Source organism: Myotis myotis, unplaced genomic scaffold (assembly GCF_014108235.1).
Source record: "Myotis myotis isolate mMyoMyo1 unplaced genomic scaffold, mMyoMyo1.p scaffold_m19_p_19, whole genome shotgun sequence".
NCBI lineage: Eukaryota > Metazoa > Chordata > Mammalia > Chiroptera > Vespertilionidae > Myotis > Myotis myotis.
In genome coordinates, this window is record NW_023416323.1 from 13,855,350 (window position 1) to 13,880,685 (window position 25,336).

Consider the following 25,336-nt stretch of genomic DNA (forward strand, 5'->3'; position numbering starts at 1 on the left):
TGCAGCAATTCTGACCCTGAAATGAAAACATGTCCACACAAGAATTTGTATGCACGAGTTCACAGCAGCAATATATTCTAAATAAACAAAAACTGGAAGCAACCCAAATGGCCATCAAATGATAAATGGGTGAACAAAATGCGGGACAGCCATACATGTGATGCTATTCAGGAACAAAAGGAACAAACTACTGACACACATGACAGCATTTCCCATTCAGTAAATACCAGTGAGTTAACAGCTCTAGGTAGTAAGCATCACAAAATGAGAGACAACCAGACAAATCTGTCCTTGCTGGAGGGACACTAACACCACCTCTCAAGTCTTCTCACCAAAACAAAACCAAATAAACAAAACCAAACCCCCAAATCTTATCATGCCTCTAGATCAAATTATGAATTTTCAGAAAATACAGGGGGTGGGGACACATATTGAATGACACCACAGGGATACAATACACAAAACCAGACTGTGGGAAACTCTACAGGACACACAAGCCTGATTTCTTAAGCAAACAAAAACTGCAAGGAAAAGACGAGGGGAAACCTGCATGTGAGGCAACAGAAGCAGCTTATACCAACCAAGCTCAAGGCAGAAATTATTCAGATCTAATTCAAACAAACTTAAGAAATGAAGGGCTCTAGCCAGTTTGGCTCAGTGGACAGAGCATTTGCCTGCAGACTGAAGGGTCCTGGGTTTGATTTCGGTCAAAGGCATGTACCTCGGTTGCAAGCTCCCGGCCCTAGTGGGGGTATGTGGGAGGCAACCAATTGATGTGTCTCTCTCACATTGGTGTTCCCCTCTGTCTCGCTTTCTCCATTCTAATCTCTCTAAAAATTAGTGGGGAAAAAAAAAATCCTTGGGTGAGGATTAAAAAGAAAAGAAAGAAATGAGACATTGATAGTGATAGTATTGATGGTAATATGTGATATTAAGGGATTCTTGCTCATTACCTCATTGTGTCCTTAATGAGAAAAAATGCCCATACTTTTTTTTCCCATTAAATAATTATTTTTATTTTTATAATCTCTCCACAAAGAAGTTATGAAAATACCCATCAATACATTGAAAAGGCACTTTAAAATCCTGGGATGGATATTTGTGTTCAGTGCATGGTACATTGTGCCTTGTTGTGTTGTATTATGTGCCCTTAAATCAATGCAGCAGATCCAAGCAACAGCAGCCTCCTGATCACCACACCCTCTGAGGAACAGCAGCTGTACGTGAAGCCTCCCCCCACCAGCCAGAAGAGCCACCAAAGCTGTGAACAGCACCCACTAGAGGAGCTGCTGCCAACTGAGGAGCAGCCGCCTGAGGAGCAACCATAGCCCAAGGAGCCACTGCCACCCAGGGAGCAGCCACTGAACAACTCAATGTCTAGATATGTCAGTGAGATCAAACATGGGTAGACAAAGAAACCCCCAAAGGAAAGAAAAGGAGGACTCGCCAGAAAAGTGGCTAAGTGATGCAGAGGCATGCAACATGACAGAAAAAGAATTCAGAATAAGGATCTTAGAGTGCATAAACCGGATGGAGGAAAAAATCAACAACATATACAAGAAGCAAGAAGAAACAGATGAAAAAATCAACAACTTAAGTAAGACCCAAGAAGAAATGAAGAGCGATATAGCTGCAATAAAAAACACCATTGAAAGTATCAACAGTAGACTAGGAGAAGCGGAGGACCGAATTAGTGAATTAGAAGACAAGGAAGCAAAACACACCCAAAATGTACTGCAATTGGAAAAAAAAATAAAAAGACAGGAGGAGAGCCTAAGGGAGCTTTGGGACAACATGAAACGAAACAACATATGAATAATAGGGGTGCCAGAACAACAGAAAGATGAACAAGGTTTAGAAAACCTATTCGAAGAAATAATATCAGAAAACTTCCCTGAGGTGGGGAAGAAAAAAGTCACACAAGCCCAGAGAGTCCCAAACAAGGTGAACCCGAAAAGACCCACACCAAGACACATCATAATCACCATGGCAAATGTTCAGGACAAAGAGAGAATCTTACAGGCTGCAAGAGAGTGACAGAAAGTTACATACAAGGGATCTCCCATTAGATTATCAAATGATTTCTCAACAGAAACACATCAGGCCAGAAAAGAATGGACGGAAATTTACAAAGTGATGCAAAGCAAAGGACTGAATCCAAGAATACTCTATCCAGCCAGTCTATCATTCAAAATTGAAGGGGAAATAAGAAGCTTCACAGATAAAAAAAGGCTAAGGGAGTTTATCACCACCAAGCCAACAATGCAAGAAATGCTAAAGGGACTGGTGTAAAAAGAAGAAATAAAAAGCTCAGAAAGAAAACAGCCACACACACACACAAAAGAAATGGCTATGAACAAGTACCTTTCAATAATAACTTTAAACGTAAACGGACTAAATGCTCCAACCAAAAGATATTGAGTGGCTGAATGGATAAAAAAACATGACCCATACATTTGCTGTCTACAAAAGACCCACCTCATTAGAAGGGATTCACACAGACTGTAAGTGAAGGGATGGAAAAATATCTTTCAGGCAAATGGAAAGGAAAAGAAAGCTGGGGTAGCAATACTTATATTGGACAAAATAGACCTCAAAGTGAAGGCCATAACAAGAGGTAAGGAAGGCCACTTCATAATATTAAAGGGATCAATACAACAAGAAGATATAACCCTGGTAAACATATATGCACCCAATGCAGGAGCACCCAAATTCATAAAAAAACTCCTGGAAGATATCAAAGGAGAGATCGACAACAATACAATCATAGTAGGGGACTTTAATACACCACTGACAGCACTGGATAAGTCCTCTAGACAAACAATCAGCAAAGAAACAGCAATCCTAAATGACTCACTAGATCAGATGGACTTAATTGACATCTTCAGAACACTTCACCCCACAGCCACGGAATATACATTCTACTCAAGTGCTCATGGGAGATTCAAAAACAGACCACATACTGGGTCACAAACAAAGTCTCCCCAAATTCAAGAAGATTGAAATCATGCCAAGCATCTTCTCAGACCATGATGGGATAATATTAGAAATAAACTACAATAAAAACAACCCCAAATACTCAAACACTTGGAACCTGAATAGCATGTTATTAAATATTGATTGGGTTACCAATGAGATCAAAGAAGAAATTAAAAACATCCTGGAAACTAATGACAGTGAAAACACAACAGTCCAAATCCTATGGGACGCAATGAAAGCAGTCATGAGAGGGAAGTTTATAGCTCTACAGGCCTATCTCAAAAAACAAGAAAAAATGGTAGTAAATCATCTAACTCTACAACTCAAAGAATTAGAAAGAGAGCAACAAGAAAACCCCAGAGTGAGCAGAAGGAAGGAGACAATAAAGATTAGAGCAGAAATAAATGACATAGAGACCAAAATAACAATACAGAAAATCAATGAAACCAAGAGCTGGTTCTTTGAAAGGATAAACAAGATTGACAAACCTCTAGCCAGGCTCACCAAGAAACAAAGAGAGAGGACCCAAATAAACAAAATCAGAAATGACAGAGGCGAAATAACAACAGACCCCACAGAAAAACAAATGATTGTTAAAAAATACTATGGACAGCTCTACTCCAACAAACTAGACAACCTGGAGGAAATGGACAAATTCCTAGAAAAATACAACCTTCCAAAACTCAATCAGGAAGAATCTAAAAATCTCAATAGGCCAATAACTATGGAAGAAATTGAAGCAGTCATCAAAAAGCTTCCATCAAACAAAAGCCCAGGACCAGACGGCTTCACAGGGGAGTTTTACCAAACATTCAAGGAAGAACTAAAACCTATCTTCCTCAGACTACTACAAAAAATTCAAGAGGAAGGAACACTTCCAAGCTCATTCTATGAAGCCAGCATCACCCTACTACCAAAACCAGGGAAAGACAACACAATGAAAGAGAATTACAGGCCAATATCCCTCATGAACATAGATGCCAAAATCCTCAACAAAATCTTAGCAAATCGGATCCAGCAGTACATCAGAAAGATTATACACCATGACCAAGTAGGATTTATCCCAGGGATGCAAGGATGGTACAATATCCACAAATCAATAAACGTGATACATCACATAAACAAATTGAAAGAAAAAAACCACATGGTCATATCAATTGATGCAGAAAAAGCATTTGACAAAATTCAACACCCATTTTTGATAAAAACTCTCAGCAAGGCGGGAGTAGAAGGATCATACCTCAACATAATAAAAGCTATATATGACAGGCCCACAGCCAACATCATACTCAATGGACAAAAACTAACACCATTTCCCCTAAGAACAGGAACAAGACAGGGATGCTCACTCTCACCACTCCTGTTCAACATCGTACTGGAAGTATTAGCCATTGCAATTAGGCAAGAAGAAATAAAAGGCATCCAAATTAGAAAAGAGGAAGTAAAACTGTCCTTATTTGCAGACGACATGATATTATACATACAAAACCCTAGAGACTCCATCAAAAAGCCACTAGACTTAATACATGAATTTGGCAAGGTAGCAGGATACAAAATTAACCCCAAGAAATCTGAGGCATTTTTATACACCAATAGTGAACTTTCAGAAAGAGAGATTATAAAAACAATCCCATTTACCATCGCACCAAAAAAATTAAGCTACCTAGGAATAAACTTAACTAAAGAGGTAAAAGACCTCTACTCAGAAAACTACAGGACGTTGAAAAAAGAGATAGAGGAAGACATAAACAGATGGAAGAACATACCGTGTTCATAGATTGGTAGAATCAACATCATTAAAATGACCATACTACCCAAAGCAATCTATAAATTCAACGCACTTTCCATTAAAATACCAACGGCATACTTCACAGATCTAGAACGAACTCTCCAAAAATTAATCTGGAATAAAAAAAGACCCCGAAGAGCTGCAGCAATCCTGAGAAAGAACAAAGTAGGTGGGATCTCAATACCAGATATCAAGATGTATTACAAAGCCACTGTTCTCAAAACTACCTGGTACTGGCACAAGAACAGGCATATAGATCAATGGAATAGAATAGAGAGCCCAGAAATCGGCCCGAACCAATATGCTCAATTAATATTTGACAAAGGAGGCAAGAACATACAATGGAGTCAAGATAGTCTCTTCAATAAGTGGTGTTAGGAAAATTGGACAGATATATGCAAGAAAATGAAACTAGACCACCAACTTACACCATACACAAAAATAAACTCAAAATGGATAAAGGACTTAAATGTATGATGGGAAACCATAAAAATTCTAGAAGAATCCAAAGGCAATAAAATCTCAGACATATGCCGAAGCAATTTCTTCACCGATACAGCTCCTAGGGCACTTGAAACTAAAGAGAAAATGAACAAATGGGACTACATCAAAACAAAAAGCTTCTGCACAGCAAAAGAAACCATCAACAAAACAACAAGAAAACCCACTGCGTGGGAAAACATATTTGCCAATGTCATATCTGATAAGGGCCTAATCTCCAAAATTTATAGGGAACTCATACAACTTAACAAAAGGAAGATAAACAATCCAATCAAAAAATGGGCAAAGGATCTAAATAGACACCTTTCAAAAGAGGACATTCAGAAAGCCAAGAGACATATGAAAACATGCTCAAAGTCACTAATCATCCAAGAGATACAAATCAAAACAACAATGAGGTATCATCTCACACCTGTCAGAATGGCTATCATCAACAAATCAACAAACGACAGGTGCTGGAGAGGATGTGGAGAAAAAGGAACACTCGTGCACTGCTGGTGGGAATGCAGACTGGTGCAGCCACTATGGAAGACAGTATGGAGTTTCCTCAAAAAACTAAAAATGGAACTCCCACTTGACCCTGTGATCCCTCTTCTAGGAATATATCCCAAGAAACCAGAAACACCAATCAGAAATGATATATGCACCCCTATGTTCATAGCAGCATAATTCATCATAGCTAAGATCTGGAAACAGCCTAAGTGCCCATCAGTAGATGAATGGATTAGAAAACTGTGGTACATCTACACGATGGAATACTATGCTGCTCTAAAAAAGAAGGCACTCTTACCATTTGCAACGGCATGGATGGAACTGGAGAGCATTATGCTAAGTGAAATAAGCCAGTCAATGAAGGAAAAATACCACATGATCTCACTCATTCATGGATAATAAAGACCATTATAAACTTACTAGAAGCCTGGTGCACAAAAATTTGTGCACTCGGGGGGTAAGGGGGGTTGGGTCCCTCAGCCTGGCCTGTGCCCTCTCACAGTCTGGGACCCCTCGGGAGATAACGACCTGCTGGCTTAGGCCTGCTCCCGGGTGGCAGAGGGCAGGCCTAATCCCTAGGTGCGGCCCCTGGTTGGGCTCAGAGCAGGGCCGATTGGGGAATTGGGGCGCCGCCCCTTGTCATGCACAGAGCAGGGCGGATTGGGAGGTTGCGATGCCACCCTTAGTCACGCTCAGGGTAGGGCTGATTGGGGGGTTGGGGCACCGCCCATTGTCACACTCAAGGCAGGGTCGATGGGGAGGTTGGGGCGCTGCCCCCTGTCACGCACAGAGCAGGGCCCATCAGGGGGGTTGGGGAGCTCCCCCCTGTCACGCACAGAGCAGGGCTGATTAGGGGGTTGGGGCGCCGCCCTCTATCACCCACAGAGCAGGGCCAATCAGGGGGTTGGGGAGCCGCCACTGTCACACTCAGGGCAGGGCCGATGGGGAGGTTATGGCTCTACCCCGTCACACATAGAGCAGGGCCCGTGGGGTGGGGGGGTTGGGGCGCCGCACCCTGTCACACACAGAGCCACAGGGCAATCAGAAGGTTGGGGAGCTCCCCCCTATCAGCCACAGAGCAGGGCCGATCAGGGGGTTGGGGCGCCTTCCCCTATCAGGAACAGAGCAGGGCCGATAGGGAGGTTGTGGCCCCACCCCGTCACACACAGAGCCACAGGGCAATCAGGGGGTTTGAGCGCTGCCCTTGTCATGCTGATCCCGGTGCCAGGAGACCTCGCGGCTCCGCTGATCCCGGTGCTGGGAGGCATATTACCCTTTTACTATATAGGGTAAAGGCCTGGTGCATGGGTGGGGGCTGGCTGGTTTGCCCTGAAGGGTGTCCCGGATCAGGGTGGGGGTCCCCACTGAAGTGCCTGGCCAGCCTGGATGAGGGGATGATGGCTGTTTGCAGCTGGTCACACACCCTTCAGGGTGGGGGTCCCCACTGGGGTGCCTGGCCAGTCTGGCTGAGGGGCTGAGGGCTGTTTTCAGGCTGGGACTGAAGCTCCCAACTGCTCCTTTTTTTCTTTTTTCTTTTTTTCTGAGCCAGCTTTAGCTCTGAGGCTCCAGCTCTTAGGCCTCCGCTCCTGAAAGCAGGTATCTGGTTTGTTTAGGTTCTATAATCGAAACTCTGTATCAACTCCAGGTCTGAGATCCCGGCTAGCTGAAAGCTGGTTTCTGGGGTTTTGTTTAGCTTCTATTTTTGTAACTATGTTTCAAACTGCCAGCTCAGAGGCCTGCAGCGGCAGGCGGGGAACGTTGGAGTCCTCCGTCACTGAAGCAAGCAAGCCTCATGTTAGTTTCAAGCTGCCTGGCTGCCCACCGCCATCTTGGCTGGCAGTTAATTTGCATATCGCCCTGATTAACCAATGGGAAGGGTAGTGGTCGTACACCAATTACCATGTTTCTCTTTTATTAGATAGGATGAACAATAATAGATACAGAGGCAGAGCTGCCTCAAACAGATTGTCAAACTGCAGTGGGAAGGCCGGGGAGGGTTGGGGGGCAGGAGGGAGGGGGGTAAGAGATCAACCAAAGGACTTGTATGCATAACCAATATAAGCATATAAGCATATAAGCATAACCAATGGACATAAAACACTGGGGGGTAGGGGAGGCCAGGGGATTGTCAAGGGCGGTGGGGGACGAGGGGGCAAAGGTCACATATGTAATGCCCTTTGTAATACTTTAAGCAATGAAATAAATTTTAAAAAATAAGTAAATAAATAAAATCCTGGGATGAAAAATTCTAAATATGTTACATCTTCTGTGATTTACAAATAATAAAATTCTATAAGATAGAATTTCTGAATGATTTTGATAGAAATTTACTAAGAAGAACTAGGACATTAAACTTTAAAAGATATTCAATTTCCACCCCAACTGAGTTTTTGAGAAGTTACATTTGTTGACAGTCACCACATACTGACTCTACAGCCCAATGGCCTGACATTGGTACATGGCTCAGTACCAATGTCAGGCTACTGGAATGCCCCTTCCTTTTAGAGAGGCTAAAATGATCTGCTATCTGGGATTCGTTTACAAACAATCCTGAGTTAGAAAAAGATGTTTCTAGATGAACCTAGAATGACTCTGAATTAATCACTGTTGAAGCTGGGCAATGGTATACGGGTATTCATTTCTCTTGTAGATGTCTGAAACATTACACAATTTAACAAGTTTTAAGACTACAATGAAAGAGGGGTTAGATTTGGTTATCTCTCTAAGGGCCCCTAATACTCATCCTATCTAATAACAGACAAACATGGTAATTAACCATACCTCCGCTATGCTTCCCATCGGCTAATCAGCAGGATATGCAAATTAACTGCCAACAAAGATGGCGGCTGGCAGCCATGCAGCTGAAGCGAATATGAGGCTTGCTTGCTCCAGTGATGGAGGAAGCCAAGGTTCCCTGCCTGCCGCAGCCCAGCTCTGAGCTCCGGAAGCAACAATGTTTCAATTATAGAAGCTAAACAAATCCCAGATACCTGCTTTCAGCTAGCCACGGCCTCAGAGCTTAGAGCGCCAGTGATGGCAACAGAGTTTCAATTATAGAAGCTAAACAAACCCAGATACCTGCTCTCAGCCAGCCACGGCCTCAGAGCTGGAGCCGGGCCTCAGAGCTGGAGCAGGCTCTCAGCTCCAGTGACAGGTATAGAAGGTAAATAAATCCCAGAATAAATTAGAAAAAAAGAAAAAAAAAAAGAGGCTGGGAGCTTCAGTCACCCGCCAGCCTGAAAACGGCCCTCAGCCCCTCATCCAGGCTGGCCAGGCACCCCAGTGGGGACCCCCACCCTGAAGGGTGTGTGACCAGCTGCAAACAGCCATCAGCCGTCATCCAGGCTGGCCAGGCACCCAAGAGGGACCCCCACACTGATCTGGGACACCCTTCAGGGAAAACCAGTCGGCCCCCACCTATGCACCAGGCCTCTATCCTATATCATAAAATGGTAATATGCAAATTGACCCTAACAGCAGAAAGACTGGGAATGACTGGTTACTATGACACCACTGACCACCAGGGGGCAGATGCTCAATGCAGGAGCTGCCCCCTGGTGGTCAGTGCACTCTCACAGGGGGGAGCTCTGCTCAGCCACAAGCCAGGCTGATGGCTGCCAGTACAGCGGTGGTGGTGGGAGCCTCTCCTGCCTCCTCAGCAGCGCTAATGATGTCTGACTGCAGCTTAGGTCTGCTCCCCGCTGGCAAATGGACATTCCCCGAGGGCTGCCGGGCTGTCAGAGGGATGTCTGATTGCCATCTTAGGCCCAATCCCCCGGGAAGCAGGCCTAAGCCAGCAAGTGGTCACCCCCGAGGGGTCCCGGACTGCAAGAGGGCACAGGCCGGGCTGAGGGACCCCCTACCCCGGAGTGCACAAATTTTTGTGCACCGGGCCTGTTGTCTTATCTAATAAAAGAGAAACATGCAAACTGACCGTACCTTGGCTACACCAAGTCATGCCCACAAAGCCACGGGCACCAGCCAATCAGGAGCAAGTATGCAAATAAACCCAACCAAGATGGCAGCGGCCACGGAGCTGGAGCGAACAGGAGGTTTGGGTTGCTCCTGGCGATGAAGGAAGCCAAGCTTCCCGCCTGCCCTGCCAGCTGTGGGCTCTGCTCAAGGCTACAAAGTTTCAATTATAGAAGATAAATAAACCCCAGATACCTGCTTCCAGCCGCTGTGGCCTCCGCTCAAGGAGGGTCTGGGAACCTGGGTTGCCTGGGGCTGTGGCCAGCCTGCAAACAGCCATCAGCCCCTCACCAGGCTGGCCAGGTACCCTAGTGGGGACCCCCCACCCTGAAGGGGGTGTGGCCAGATTGAAAACAGCCCTCAGCCCCTCACCCAGGCTGGACCCTCACCCCATGGGGGTGTGGCTAGCCTGCAAACTACCACAGGCCCCTCACCCAGGCTGCCCCACGCCCCAAGGGAACCCCCACCCTGATTCGGGGCACCCTTCAGGGCAAACCAGCCGGCCTCCACCCATGTGCCAGGCCTCTATCTATACTAATAAAAGGGTAATATGCTAATTAGACTGGGAGACCTTCTGGACAAAGCCATGGTGGTGGGGCCGAGGTAGAGGCGGTTAGAGGCCAAGAGGGGAGGGCAGTTGTGGGTGATCAGACTGGTGGGGGGCAGGGCTGTTGGGGGTAAGCAGGCCATCAGTGGGGGTCAGTTGGAAGTGATCAGGACAGCGGGGTGGGGGGACAGTTTGGAGTGAGCAGGCCAGCAGGGGGGCAGTTGGAGGCAAGCAGGCCAGTTTGGGCGAGCAGGCCAGCAGGGGGGGCAGTTGGGGGCAAGCAGGCCGGCAGGCAGAGTGGTTAGGGGCAATCAGGCAGACAGGCAGGCAGGTGAGCAGTTAGGAGCCAGCAGTCTTGGATTGCGAGAGGGATGTCTGACTGCCAGTTTAGGCCCGATCCCTGTAAACCGGCAGTAGGACATCCTTCGAGGGGTCCCAGGTTGAAGAGGGTGCAGGCAGGGCTGAGGAACATCCCCTCCCCCGTGCACAAATTTCGTGCACTGGGCCACTAGTATTTTATAATTCTTTACAGGCAAAGAAGTGAGCTAATATTATCCACCTATATAATAAAAGCCTAATATGCAAATTGTCCCCTCGACTGGGAGTTTGACTGCTCGCTATGATGTGTGCTGACCACCAGGGGGTGGCACGGAACATGGTGGGTGTCGGTGATGTGGCGCTGGCAGCGGGTGGCAGTGGAGGTGCTGCTAGCACTGAAGGGCCCTGACAAGAGAGGCACTGCGGCAGGATGGTGGAGCAGGTGAGCAGGAGGGGCCAGGCCAAGGTGGCTGTGAGTGGGGTTCTGATTGCCCTGCTGATCACGCCACAGACAGAGACCAGCAGCCGCGGTGGCAGGGCTGCCACCCGGCTCCCAGGCACTGAGGGAGCTGGGCAGGGGGCCTGGCCCCAACCAATCATCCCATAGACAGCGACTCACGGTGGTGGCCGGGGTGGGGGGGGGGGGTGCGTGGGGTGGGGACAGGGCTGCTGCCTGGCTCCCAGGTACTGAGGGAGCTGGGTGAGGGGCCCAATCCTGTATGATCACCCTGCAGACAGTGACCAGCAACTGGCAGGCCCTGATCGCCTGACTGGGGCCAAGCCCCAGGCTGGGATAGGGAACTGGGGTTGGTTGGTGGTGACCAACTTCCCCGTAGCGCCTGAGTGGGGGGGGGTAGGGGGGGGGCTGCGACTTCTCACTGGCTACCTGGGGGCGGGGGTGACGGGGACGAAGATGCAGTGAGAATGTGGGGTGTCTGCTGAGCTAGCTCTCACTTCCCCTGCTACCCTCCCCCAGGACCCCAGGGCTTGTGTGCTAGAGAAGCCCCCGCGCTCAGGTGCGGGGCACCTGCAAGGAGCCCGTCCTGCATCCACGTGGCCTCTTCTAGGTGAGCACTGCATCTCTGCATGGGGACTCAGGCACCGTGACTCAGGCAGAGGGGTGTGTGTGGGGGCCAGGGGACCCAGGGGGCCCAGGTGCTTCCCAGGGCCCAGAGGTCAGCTGGGACCTGCCCTTCCACGCCAGACGCTCACACTTCGATCACTGGCCAGGCCTAGGACCACACCCGTGCATGAATTTCATGCACCGGGCCTCTTGTCTATCCTATATAATAGAAGGCCAATATGCAAATAGACCAAACGGCGGAACAACCTAACAACTGGTCACTATGACATGCGCTGACCACCAGGGGGCGCGCGTGGAACATGGAGGACAGCAGCTGTGGCGGGATGGTGGAGCAGGTGAGTGGGGGCGCCAGACCAAGGCGGGGCACCGGTTGCTGTCATTGGGGCGAGCCTCTGATGGTTACTTAAAATTCTTTGCTCTTGCGCACTACAGTCCCACCTGGTGCTCATGCCTGCTGCCAGCGCTGGCTCTGCTCGCACTAGCTGCCAGTGCCAGAGCCACTGCTTGTAACTACTGTCGGCGCCCAGTGCCAGCCCTGATCGCTTGGCACTGTCAGCGGGTAAGAGCAGTGGCTTCCAGCCCCAATCGCCCCTCAAGGCTTCTCCACCTCCCCCTGCTCCTAAGAGGCGATCAGAGCCAGCAGCAGGGGTGATCAGGGCCGGCAGCCACTGCTTGCACTCGCTGACGGCACCGGCTCCACTCACACCCACTGCTGGTGCCAGCCCCAAACTCTCCGCACCGTCAGCGGGTGCAAGTGAGGCCGGAGCCAGCAGCACGTGGGAACAGCAGCAGTGGGAGCAGGGCTGCTGGCAGATAGGGCACCAGGGGCTGCGGCAGGAGTGCAAAGGATAGGCTGAGACCCGCCCTGGTGCCCACTGCAGCCTCGTGGCTCACAGTTCCTTTCAAGGTGCACGAATTCATGCAATGGGCCCCTAGTCTATAATAATAAAAGTGTAACATGCTAATTAGACCAGACAGACGAACAACCTTTCAGACATCATTCCGGCCATCCTTCCGGAAGAAGCTGCGGTGGCGGGGGCCAAGGCAGAGGTGGTTAGGGGCAATCAGGCAGGTAGGCGAGCAGTTAGGGGCGATCAGGCAGGCAGGCAGAGTGGTTAGGGGCAATGAGGCAAGCAGGCAGAGTGGTTAGGGGCAATGGATTGCTGGCCAGGCCAAAGGATCCCAACCGTGCACAAATTCATGCACCGGGCCTCTAGTTTATGATAAAAATATTAACAACTCATGTTAAAGCAATCCACCTTTGGTATGACTGAGGGAGTTCATTTATGTTAAACCACTCCCATTTCTCTATTGTTGACTAGGTAGGAAATCAATGTGTACAGAAATGAGAAGTGGAGATTAAAAAAAAAATGTGGTCACGAAGAGCCTTTTCCTATAATTGCACTTCTTCCTATGCTGAATAGAGAGCAAATAAAACCTAATGGCTCAGAATCACTGCACACTAAGCAGTGGTCTAGCAGTGAGAACAAAGCACTGAGAATCCAGATCTTAGCAAATCCACAGGGACAAAACCATGGACAGGCTACCCTCACTGGCCCAGGAGCAGCTATGACCCTGACCAAGCCCTTCAGCTTCTGTCTTCTCACACATGATATTAATTGGGACTAAATCCCTCAAGTCCCTTCCAAGCTCTAAAATGCAGTTGCTGGAAACTCTGTGTGGCATCCTACTTCCCACTGGCTTATAAAGAAATGCAGGGTGGCTGCCACCTGCCACCAGGGAAGGTGTGGGGCCTGGGAGGAGCGTGGCAAAGTGGACACACTAGACTCCACTCAGGCTTCCAGAGAGTGTTGATATGCTGGGCTGGCTGAGGAGCAGCTGCGGGGGCCCATTTCCTTCTCACACATTGTGCTTTTGGAGGTGAACCGCTGGGTTGTGCTTAGTGTGGCTGACCTGTGCATAGACTCCACCACCACCAAGTCCTGACAACACCTTCACCTCAGCCTGGTTCTTACTCCACTTACCACGGGCTCACCTGGACAAGAGGGCACAAAACAGCAGATAATCAAACTGCACACATCCCAGGTGAGGCACATGCTCTGGCACGAGAGGAGAGAGGACAGGCCTCGTGAGCTGTTCATCCACTCTGGGGATCAGTGGTCCTGGCCAGGCCTCCTCCATGGGCCACACACATGGTCCCACCCAGGCTTCCCACAGGAGACTAAAGGAAGGATGGAGCACAGTCGGCCAAATGAAGGATGTCAACTAGTCCCATGGTCTCAATACAGACTTCTGACCCTGGCACAGAGACATCCACCTGAGAACTGCACCACTGGAAAGGCCTCACCACTTTTAGATTTACTCAAACCAGTAAAGAGGGCAGCTGCTGTACTGACGCAATATTCCTTCTCCATGTTGTTTTGACACATTCATAACTTAAAAACCATAGCTCTGGGGGATCCCTCTCTAGACCCTGCATTTCACTCGTGAAAACACTTCTACCTGCTCAGATGCGAGCTGTCATAGCAAGACCAAAGAACAGTTCCCAAATCAGGCTGCAGGTAGTCCAGGTACTGCCAGGCATCAAATGTGAGGGCTCCAGGCCCCTCTTTTACTCACCATCTCCCCAAGGTAACCCTGCTATGCAGGCAGGACTGGAAACCTGGGGTCAGATCCCAACCGCCAGTACTGCCATGCCGAGCAAAAGCAACGATGGGATTGACTGCAGGTGAGAAACTGCAACATTTAACCAGCTTAAAGCAACGACCCCCACAGATGAAGCCATCACCCAATTTTTGGTAACTCTATACCACACACAGGAAGGGGTTCTTGTTCTGTTTTTAAGGTGCTCTGGCTAAAATCTGGCAACAAGGACACTCCATAATGAAAGATCGGAGATGGGAAAATAGCTGCCCGCCTGGCTCCTAAGACCTATGAGCACCCCCTGTCCTAGTGACCCGCACATTGTGGAGCAGATCTGAGGTGTGAGCACCCCCTGTCCAGTGACCCCACACTGTGGAGCAGATCTGAGGTGTGAGCACCCCTGTCCAGTGACTCACACTGTGGAGCAGACCTGAGGTGTGAGTGCCCCCTGTCCTAGTGACCCCACACTGTGGAGCAGATCTGGGGTGTGAGCATCTCCTGTCCCACTGACCCCACACTAAGGAGCAGTTATGAGGTGTGAGCACTCCTGCCCAGTAGTACCTCCACACTGTGACTGGGTCTGTGGGGCCAGTGTAGCATAATGTTCTTTGCTTCTCTACCTCAAACTCTCCCTGCACCTTGATATACACACTGCCTGACCTCCTTTCAACAAGATCCAGTTTCTCAGAGCCCAGAATGAACTTTGTCTGGGGCCACAGGTCAACATGTTTAACCACAGGAAATGGTGTCCGGGGCAGGGGTGCTGGCCTCAACAGAATGCACTGGTGGCTTTCCCAGCCTCCAGCACGGCACAGCCCCTGCCCTTGAGCAGGTACCCAGCAGGTCAACAGAGGAGGGAGCGCCAGCCCCAAGGTCCCTGATTTAGTGCTCCTGCTGCTGGATCCTGAAGAAGTCGGCCAGAGCCAAGTCATCTGAGACAAGAAATCGATTGAGACTCCGGACAGCTCATCAACAGCCAGACTTTGTTCTTCAGGGGTGACATCAGGCAGTTCGCCCATCCATCTTTCCGCCTGTCCTCTGAGTCACTGTCACCTCATCAGTCAGGCTCGCAGGACGTGACGGCCTGTCACCCCACTGTTAGCAGGATGACCAGAGGATCCTGGGATCTATGACTTAAACACCACTATAGGTTTCTGGTCACCCCACACCACTGCTAAAATACAAGCTTAAACAAAACCCCAATATTTAGTAAAAGGACTTTACTAATATAAATGTCTAAATTCACAAAATTCTGAAACTCGGGGTTGCAATCTTTTATCAAACTTGTTTCGATATTTAGCTCTGCTGCACAGTTTTGAGAAATTCCAAGTTAGGGCAAAGAACCACAAAGATCTGAGATTTGACCCTTCTTGTGAGTTCCCCTGGTGGCCTCTCATCCCAGCACCTCAACAGGAGAAAGCAGCACCCTAATGACAGACAATGGCCCTCGCCGCTCGGTGGTTAAGGCACCCATTCGCTTCCAGGCCCCTAGTGGGGCCCCTGTGGAGAGATGGGAGAGTGCCCAAGAAGCCAAAGAATACACCAAACCTGGAGCTCTGGGAGCAGATATGAAAACCCTGTAGGTTTTTTCCCTGTTGAGTGCTTACTTGTCCAAAATGTATTCTCATTTTCACAACATCTAAGCTACACAGGTATGTATTCAACAAAATCAATTCCATCAAACTTTAAACTACAGACCTCTTCAGAGGGTGGAACACCAAGGACGGCCGGTGGGGCCTCCCGCACGCCCAGGATGAGGCTCTTTGCCATGTTTCCATGTGAAATCTCCCACAGCCAAGGACACTGATGGGCACATCCATGCATCACACTATCCATGGCCATTGGCCATGAGCACAAGAGGCCGAGTCCTACTGTCCTGACCTTAATGAATGTGCACAACCCAGAGCTTTGCAGAGAAGTTTCTTGCTTTAAGGGACTCTGGTAATGGATTTTAAGTAGACAATCGTGTTACATGGTATCTATTTATGCTCTAATTTCAGAGGAGTTGATACAGTGAAATTTCATCAAACAAATAACCTCTCCCCTAAGTGATTTAAGGGACTTTCTCCCCATACACCTGATGGACAAATCCAGCCAGTCATGATACTGAAATAAAGGCAGTTTGTAGAGGGGTATGAACCTGCCGCCCAGCAGCATGTCCTCATGGCCCACACAACCAGTGGGGAAGTGAGAAGCCCAGGAGTCCATGTATCATGCTGATAACCATCCATTCACCCATCAGTTCACTGACACTCTGATCCTCCGATGCTCTAGGCCCTGGGGACACACCGTGAACTGAAGGCAAACCTGTGCTCTTGGGGTGGACCTTCTAGGAGGAGAGAGATGATTCTATGGGCTTCAAGGTGGTAAATGCTATGATAAATTGCAGAGGCAGGGCCAGTATGGGGGGCGGGGGGAGGATGGCTGCAGTGATGATTAGAGTGGCTGAGGCCTTGCTGAGTGACGCATGGGCAAAGACTTACAGAGAGGTGAGCAAACTGGGGGTAGGCAGAGTGCTGACTGAGGTGGGTGGGTGGAGTGTATGGACAGCAGGGCAGCCGGTGCAGCTGGAGCAAAACGATGGGGATGGGAGAGGAGAGAAGGGGACAAGGCCTGGCACAGCCAGGAGGAAGGCCAGCCATGCCTCCTCTGCTTTTTTCCTTCTCATTCCTGGGTCTCTGTGTTTGGGGAAGAAACGGCCTCCTCGATTTTTGTTTTTTCCTCTGCTGTGCCAGCCCAACACACCTTTGCCAGGCCAACTGGGCACTCATGTCGCTCCCGAAGCAGAGCTAGGAAATGAGGACTCTGGCAATGTCCACTTGAGAAGTCTGTCAGTGCCAGGCCGGGCTGCTAGGTTCCTGATCCGGGCTTTCTGGGGCTCCGAGTCAGGGTGGACCTGCTCTCCCTATGCTTACAGGGATTCTGGAGACTCAGCCCTCCCTCCTTTGCCCCTATAATCAACCAGTGCTGGAGTGTGGACAGACGGAACCCACAAGCACAGCTCTGGCTCCTGAGAGACCTCGGTGGAGTAGAGCGGGCTGTGCTGGGGGAGCAGCTCACAGTAACTTACACAAGGAGGAGGCTTCCCATCGCCCTTGGTCCAGGGAGGTCCTCCCAGTGGACGGAGAATTAGGGGGTCTTGGAGAGCCCAAAGGACTGGCGCACCCTTGTGCAAAAGCCTCCCAGTCAGGTGAAGCTTCCCCTGCCTGAGGTGAGCTTTTTCTCACATCGCCTGTTGCCATCCCCACCTGCCCTTACCAGTCAATCCTACTAAGCAGACAACAGCCTCGGATGATGCCTGCTCCTCACCCCCATGCTTCCCTTCAGTGCAGCAATCCCTGGACTGGAGGGAGCAGGGCTGAGAATCACAGATTGGCAGGGCCCTCAGTCGGAGGCCCACAATGAAAGGGGGGTGGAGGAAGTGGCCTGAGCCCTGGGCTAAGAGGCCCCAGGTAGGTCTTTATGCTTGAAGGCAAACAGTGCCTCAGCACCGTGCCCTGAAGGGCATATTTAAGCTGCAGACTTTCTGTAAAACCATGTAAACCACTAAGACCTGCAGCTGAAAAATAAAACACAAAAAGATGAAGACAAGCTCAACGGCTGAAGGAGGGGAGGGAGGCCCAGAGCCCTGTCTGCCAGCCTTCACCCCAGAGCTGTGCCCGGGCTCTCAGGACAGGGTCCGAAAGGCTCCAGGGGAGCTGCACACAGGTCACAAGTGTCAAGCGGCAGGTCAGATCCCAGTCCTTTCCCCTTCAAAGCAGTGTCCTTCATGGCTATGCTCTGCTCAGTAGTGAGGGCTCCGCTCCCACTTCCTTCCCCACACAGCCACACGTCCCCTCCCCTGTGACCTCACAGCATGTTCGGAAGGAACAATGTGTGGAAAAGAGGACAATCGAGGAAACTAATAAAGAGCCCCAACTGAACCATCTGCTGCAGAACTGCTGAAAGCCCGTGAAATTGGCTCAAGAATGGCTCCAAATGTCCTCATGTCCAGGGATGTGGTACTTCATGTTGCAGAAGGTGCAGATGTGATTAAGCTAAGGATCTTGAGATGAGGAGGTGGTCCTGGTAGCTGGGTGGGCCCACTGTGATCAGAGGGTCCTTAAAAGAGAGGGAGAGGTGACCACAGAAGCAGAGACTGAAGTGACACACTCACAAGGCAAGGACTGTGGTGCCTCTAGAGACTGGAAGAGGCAAGAAGAGATTCTCCCCTGGAGCCTCCAGATGGAATCAACCCTGCTGACCCCTTGATTTTAGCTCCATAAGACTCATTTTGGACCACTGACTTCCAGACGGCAAGATGATAAACTTGGGCTGTTATAAACCCCCACACTGGAATCATTTGTTATGGTAGCAACAGAAAACTTGAACTGCTGGCAAAGTTTACACCAGAGGAAGGTGCCTGGTCCTCAGGTGCCCAATTTGGCCATGCTGAGAGCTTGTCCCCCACTTACCAGCTGGGCACTGAACTCCGGGAGCATCACACAGGTGGCTCCCACCCAGAGTGGACAGAGCAGCTTGTTGACCACGCCATGGACATGATGCAGGGGGAGGACATGAAGGATCACATCGTCTTTAGTCCACGCCCACTTGTGGACCAGCCCCGTCACCTGCAAGACAACAGCACAGCCTCAGACAGGAGGGAAGCCACTATGCGGGTGGAGGAACGCAGAGGGGGCTTCCCCATCTGAGAGGAGTGGGGAGAGAAAGCTCCTTCTTTGTCACTGCATCCTTAATGGCATCTACCGGAGATGATAATGAAATGATGAGGGTCTGACTGAGGGTCTGTGGTTTACTTGGTTAATCGTGTTGAACAGTCACACAGTCAGGGGCTTTAGTCATTATGAAAGGGTCTCTGATTTGGTGCCCCAAGACCTCTGCAAACATTTCTGGTAACTTCCTCCCAGGTGCTCAGAGTTGCATTCTTGGTGGCTCCCACCCCCCCACTCTGGGGCAGTCAGAGGTGCAATTTCATCTCTGACAGGCCCTGGGACTTGGGGCCTCACCAGAGGCCAGTGTTGTATCCAGCTGCCCAACCTCTGATGGCTGTCTGAGCTCCCTGGCACTTCCAGCACCATCCTCAGCTTGGCCGTGAAGGAACCCAGAGCTGGGTGTTCCAGGCACATCTGCAGCTTTTACTGAGAAGCAGTGAGACTCGTCTATTTGAATCACCTGAAGTCACCACTGAGCACACTGTCCTGCATACCTCATGACCTTTATGTGCAAACGCATGCGAGATCATCACTCCCCTTAGAAATACAAGTCAAGAGACGGCTCTGCAGGTGAGGACACTCTTCTAGGAGGCACAGGTAACACATCAGTCGTGCTCCCTTGCAGCCAGCCTGGATCCAGCTTACCACTGACTTAGGGGACTGAGTTAGCCTAAACTCAATGGCACTGACCTCCTTCCTCCTGTGGTTTGAGCTTCTGTTTCATTTTATTTCTCCTACTGTATAATTGTCTTTATTGTGCATTGAAGAGTTTTTTGGAAGGAAGAAAGGTATAAATTACAGATAAGTAACATGGCTGGGGAGTTTTGCAAAGATGGTAACTAAGGCTACAGAACACAAAAATAACACACAAGAAATGGTGGTAGGATGGTGACAGCTATGAACGCCCTACCGAAAAGTACATGAACACCACACCATCCCCATCAGCCATGCCATAACCGTGTCTACAACTGCCTGACCCCTCCCAATAGTGGTGGCCCACACAAGCACTCACCACAGCCCTGATGTTGTGATGGGTGCTCAGGACACCCTTGGGCCTCCCCGTGGTCCCGCTGGTATAGATGATCATGGCACCCCGGTCTCTCCAGTCTCGTTCCGGCAACTCCCCCACCCCGTGCTCCTCAGCTGCCCCATTGTAGACTGCAGGCGGGAGAGGCAGGAGTGGGACCCCTAGCTTCCTGACCACTGGACTCAGGAGCTCCACGTACTCCTGGCCAGCAAGGACCACAGAGCTCTGGGAGTCCTGGATGAAGTACTCCAGGTCGGCCTGGGGGTGCTTCCTGAAGAGAGGGACGGCGATGCCGCCGCTCATCCATGAGGCCCACTGTGCAACCACGTAGGAGACGTCATTGGAGCACATAAAAGAGATCCTCTCCTCCTGCAGGTCCTGGCCGGCACACTCAAGGAGCCGGCAGATCTCCTGGGACAGGCGGAGGCTGCGGCAGTAAAGGTCCTTGTACGTGTGGACGCCATGCTGGTCAACGAGGGCAACTCTGTCTCCAAAGGCCAGGGCGCGGGTGAACACTGGGGCGCTCTTGTCAGAGCGAGCTGCAAGGGCTACGTGCAGAGGGCGGCTTCCTGCAAGTCTTATGGGAGCCAGCTGGCGGGAGGCCAGTGCACACACCAGGCGCTGGAAGGTCATCACCACGCGGGGTGGCACTGCTGCATCGACAAACATCAACTTGGCTTCCCTGGGGCAGGGCTGGAAGAGGAAGAGAGAGCACCACATGTTACTGTGCCTGACCCCGTCCTAACTCACCCGAAGAAGATTTAAAATGCCCAACCAGACCAAGTTGGCCTAACTTTCCATCAAACGTGACATCCTAAGTAGGAAACACTGACTCTCACAATACACTACCTTTGGAATTTAAATAGCCAACATTTAATCTCATTAGTTTAAGGGTTTCAAAAATACACAAGATTTGAAAACAATGAACTACACTAGGCAAAACTGAGGAGAGGCACATAGAATCCAATGCACTTGTGGGGAAGAGGAAAAATTCCCCTTCCCCTCCCCTGGCTCTTTTGGCTAGACTGATAATCCAACCAACAGAGAGACTGAGAAGGGAAAATCAAATTTAATTTCATGGGAGCCCCACATACATGAGAAAGTCAGGGACCCCACCTATAGAAGAGGTTCAAAGAGAGAAAGGGGAAATAGGTACAGAGGACAGTCTGGGCTAGGGATGAGGTAAGGCTGCTGGGGGCTTCAGAGGAGGGAAAGGTCACCGCAGGATAGGAAGAGCAGAGGGTCAGTAATTAGAAGTCTGCCCTGTCATATAGGCAGGTCAAGAAACGCTATCTCTGAAAATCCCTTCTTATGGGCAATTAGGAAATTAAAGTCCTTTAGTTAAGGGGGAGAGGGGCTGAAGTTGTTCTTGAGCCCACAGGGTCTGAGTTGCCTTTAGCTCAAAACAATCCATGTACCAATCGATGAGGCACATCTTGGGGTGGCTCATTCTGAACTCCCACATACTTAAGGTAAATTCTGAATAATGGTTTTTAAAAATCTGAGCTTGGGAAAAAAGACTAGCTAAGGGGGATAAGTACCAAGGGCCACTAAGCAAATGTCCTCTCCGTCAGCAGGCGAGGTCAGAGGACTCCAAGCATCCCCACACAGACTCAGGGCTTGATTCTGCTCTCAAACGCTTTCTCAGCGGTGAATATTTAGGAACTTGGTGATGAGCAAGGTCTTAAATAAAGTTCACGTGTCTGAAGACTGTTGTTTTTTTTTTTTTAGCTGAAACGTAATTCTTCCCTCTCCCCCAAAACATAACTACTAAAAAATGACCAAAATGGTCAGCAAGAAGTGAGAACTCGATGGAAGGGGCTGTGATCAGCTGACTTACAACTAGAATTCTCTGGGGTCGGAAAGAAAAGAGACCTGGGAAGGGCCCTAGTCAGTCCAAAGCGCCTGCCTCCAAGAGCCTGTCTGACTCCGCTCGCGTTCCGCTGAAGGACACTTCCCCGCAGCGGCAGTCCCGTGAGTGAGCTTTCCAATTGCTTCTGCACTGATGGCAGTTATAACCCAAGTTTAGCTCAGTTCAAGAGGTCAGGAGCCCACCCGCTGCCCCAGTCGCCTTGCTACCAGTGCAACTGAAAATGGGTCCTTCCCAGTGCAGAGCCGCCTATTAAGGTTAATAACCATTTGCCCTGGTTTGAAAGCCCCAATTTCACAGCTCCTTCAGGAGTCTCTCCTCCCATTATAGCCTCTGGAGCTAAGAAGGGTCTCTGTTCCGCCCTCGCAAGCACCTTCTGGCCTCTGCTCCCCACTCAGCTTCAACTGTGGCTCTGGGTCAGAGCAGCACCCAGGATAGGGAGCTGAGGCGTGGACTAGCTGAGTTTTTCCTGAAGGGTGGGGCAGGCACAGGAAACCCCAAGGGTGCTCTGAATGCCAGGGGCTGGCATGATGCCTTCCAATGGGCCATCCAGTAACATTATAGAATAAAAGCTGTACATCTCACCCCCCCTTCCGACAGGCCCTGAAAATCTAGGAAGGTCAGGAATCACGCAGCAGGTGGCTCTGCCCAGCAGGAGGTGCCCAGGCTGTCCCAAGGCTGGCACTGCCTCCCTCAGAGTTCTCTCTGCGGTCTTCCACACCCTGCCCACACAGTGCTGCTTGGAGGGATCTGTTTCTTCTGTGCTCAGCACGTTCCTCCTGACAAAGCCACACTTTTCTCTCTCTGTCATTAACTTGCTACCCAGGGAAAAGGAATGTGCCATTGTTTGTTATATGTATGTACGAAACAGTTTTGTTCTCTGTTCTTAATTTAAAAAACAGGTTCTACACAATCTATAATAATAAAAGGGTACTATGCTAATTAGACCAGACTTCCTTCTGGACGTCATTCCGGACAAAGCCCGGGACGGAGGGAAGCTCGGGTCCCGGGTGCCAGAGGGAAGCCGGTACGGGCAGCAGGGGGAAGGAAGGCCTATTCTTGCACAAATTTCATGCATCAGGCCTCTAGTACTTTATAATTACCTAACAAAATAAACTCCACAACAATAAAAATGGCTGAGCCGAGCTCTGATTCACACACTGACCCCTCAGTATGTGAAATGGCCTGTGCCTATCAGCCTCCTTGGCTGGCTTCTCCAGCAGCCAGGGGCTCCTGGTAAGATAGTCTCCCGGCCTGACCAGGTGGGAGGAAACCCCACCCCTCAGAGACACCCCTCACTACCCAGAGGGGCTTCATACAGAGGCCTCTCAGCTCTGGCTGACTGCTCTCAGGTTCTGTGCAAATATTCCTTAAGGCTCCAGGACCGTTAACAAAGTTCAGTTCCAAATACACTTGCCCATACTGTTTCTAGATGAAAGAGGTCATTTTTTAAAACCCAGAGAGTGGTCTGAGCCGGTTTGGTTCAGTGCTTAGAGCAGTGGTTCTCAACCTTCTGGCCCTTTAAATACAGTTCCTCATGTTGTGACCCAACCATAAAATTATTTTCGTTGCTACTTCATAACTGTCATGTTGCTACTGTTATGAATCGTAATGTAAATATCTGATATGCAGGATGGTCTTAGGCGACCCCTGTGAAAGGGCTGTTTGACCGACAAAGGGGTCTCGACCCACAGGTTGAGAACCGCTGGCTTAGAGCATCGGCTTGAGGAGTGAAGGGTCACAGGTTCAGTTCTGGTCAAGGGCATGTACCTGAGTTGCAGGCTCCATCCTCAGCCCCAGTTAGGGCTCGTGCAACCAATTGATGTGTCTCATATCCATGTTTCTCTCTTTCTGTCTCTCCCCCTCCCTTCCACTCTCTCTAAAAATCAATTGAAAGAATATCCTTGGGTGAGGATTAACAAACAAAAAGAGAAAGAAAAAGCCGGAGAGTGCCCTAGGACTTCTCTGTACGCTGCCCTCCACACAAGGTTCAGAGGCGGGTTCACATCTAGTTTTATACCCTGGATTTCTGTTACTATAAAGAAACCTCACATATTTTCAGAAAACAGCTAGGCTTGACCAGAGACAACAAGAAGTCTGATAAACATGCGAGACACGCCAGTTTCAGAAAGCAAGCCAGCGAAAAGCAAACCAGGGCAGCTTTAACATGTTTTCTTTTCTCACTTCTAGAAAACTCATCTCTATTTGCATGGGTAGAGGGGGACTAAAACCGAACAGACACCTACCATCTCTGCCTCATTCCCCTGGGGCACTAGGAGCTTCCCTAGGCTGGGGGCGGGGGAAGTCAGTTTGAGATGGAAAACAGGGCTGACCGCCCCCTCCCCCCTGGTAAATGCGCTGTGGGCAGTCACAGCAACAACTCCAAGGGAAAATAATAGGCCTGAAGCAGTGATCCAAACCCAGACTTGGCTGATCCCACGTGTGTGTCATACCCTAAGTCAGTGATGGTGAACCTTTTGAGCTCGGCGTGTCAGCATTTTGAAAAACCCTAACTTAACTCTGGTGCCGTGTCACATATAGAAATTTTTTGATATTTGCAACCATAGTAAAAGACTTATATTTTTTATATTTATTTTATATATTTAAATGCCATTTAACAAAGGAAAATCAACCAAAAAAATGAGTTCGCGTGTCACCTCTGACACGCGTGTCATAGGTTCGCCATCACTGCCCTAAGTGGTGAGGAGCCTGTGATGGAGGAGTGTCAGTGATGGGGAGTGCACTGAGAGAGGACATCACATGTTAACTCAACAGTGTCTCACCTGCAGGGCTGTCCCAGTCTAGGTGATGCCCATGGCGTGACTCATCCATCCCAAAGGGCGCTTCCCAATCACTTAAAAATGAGACATGAAAATAGAAATGTGGGTCCTGTATTCCGTGGTTGCACTTAAAAACGTATCTTAAGAAAATATTCGGAAATGAACATGAAGATGCACATATGGGATGTTCACTGCAGTGTTATGTATAATATTGAAAAACTGGAACTGAACCAAGTGGTCCAGAAGAGGGCTGAGGAAATCAGGGCATATGCATGTGGGGCGTTGGGGCGGTAGCCCCACTGTGGGTGGGACAAGCTATCTGGGAGAGGCTCCCCCACTACTGCCAAGGGAAAAAGGATGGTCAGAGCTGAAAAGAAGATGAAAAGTAAACACCCAGATGGTCACAAGGTTGCAGGGCTACAGGTGACTTTTGTTTTCTTCTTAGTGCTTCTCAATTTTCTCCAATCTTTCTACAATTGGCATGTATGACTTTTGTAATCAGACTTTAAAAGTCTACTAAATGTCTTTTATTTTTTTAAATGGAGATGCTTCAACTTCAGCATTATTTTTTTTCTTTTATACAAAAAAGAAATAAAAAATGTGCTCTGGATGGTGCATCTATAGGGTGTTTATAACTGTCTATACAGCTCTTTAATTTCTC

The 25,336-nt window shown here is 49.4% G+C and overlaps 1 protein-coding gene across 2 annotated transcripts in view; it reads right to left on the reverse strand.

The window, feature by feature from the left end:
• The window catches only part of ACSF3 (acyl-CoA synthetase family member 3), an 80,316-nt gene that overhangs the window by 52,091 nt on the left and 2,889 nt on the right, over nt 1-25,336 (reverse strand). The window contains exons 2-3 of one of the 2 annotated variants that reach the window (XM_036346368.1): nt 20,011-20,718; nt 18,741-18,896 (exon numbers count right to left, since the gene is read on the reverse strand). In XM_036346368.1, the coding sequence (XP_036202261.1) occupies nt 18,741-18,896; nt 20,011-20,694 (840 nt within the window). In that variant the 5' untranslated portion in view covers nt 20,695-20,718. The remainder of the gene's footprint in view (nt 1-18,740; nt 18,897-20,010; nt 20,719-25,336) is intronic. The other variant, XM_036346369.1, reaches the window with a different exon arrangement.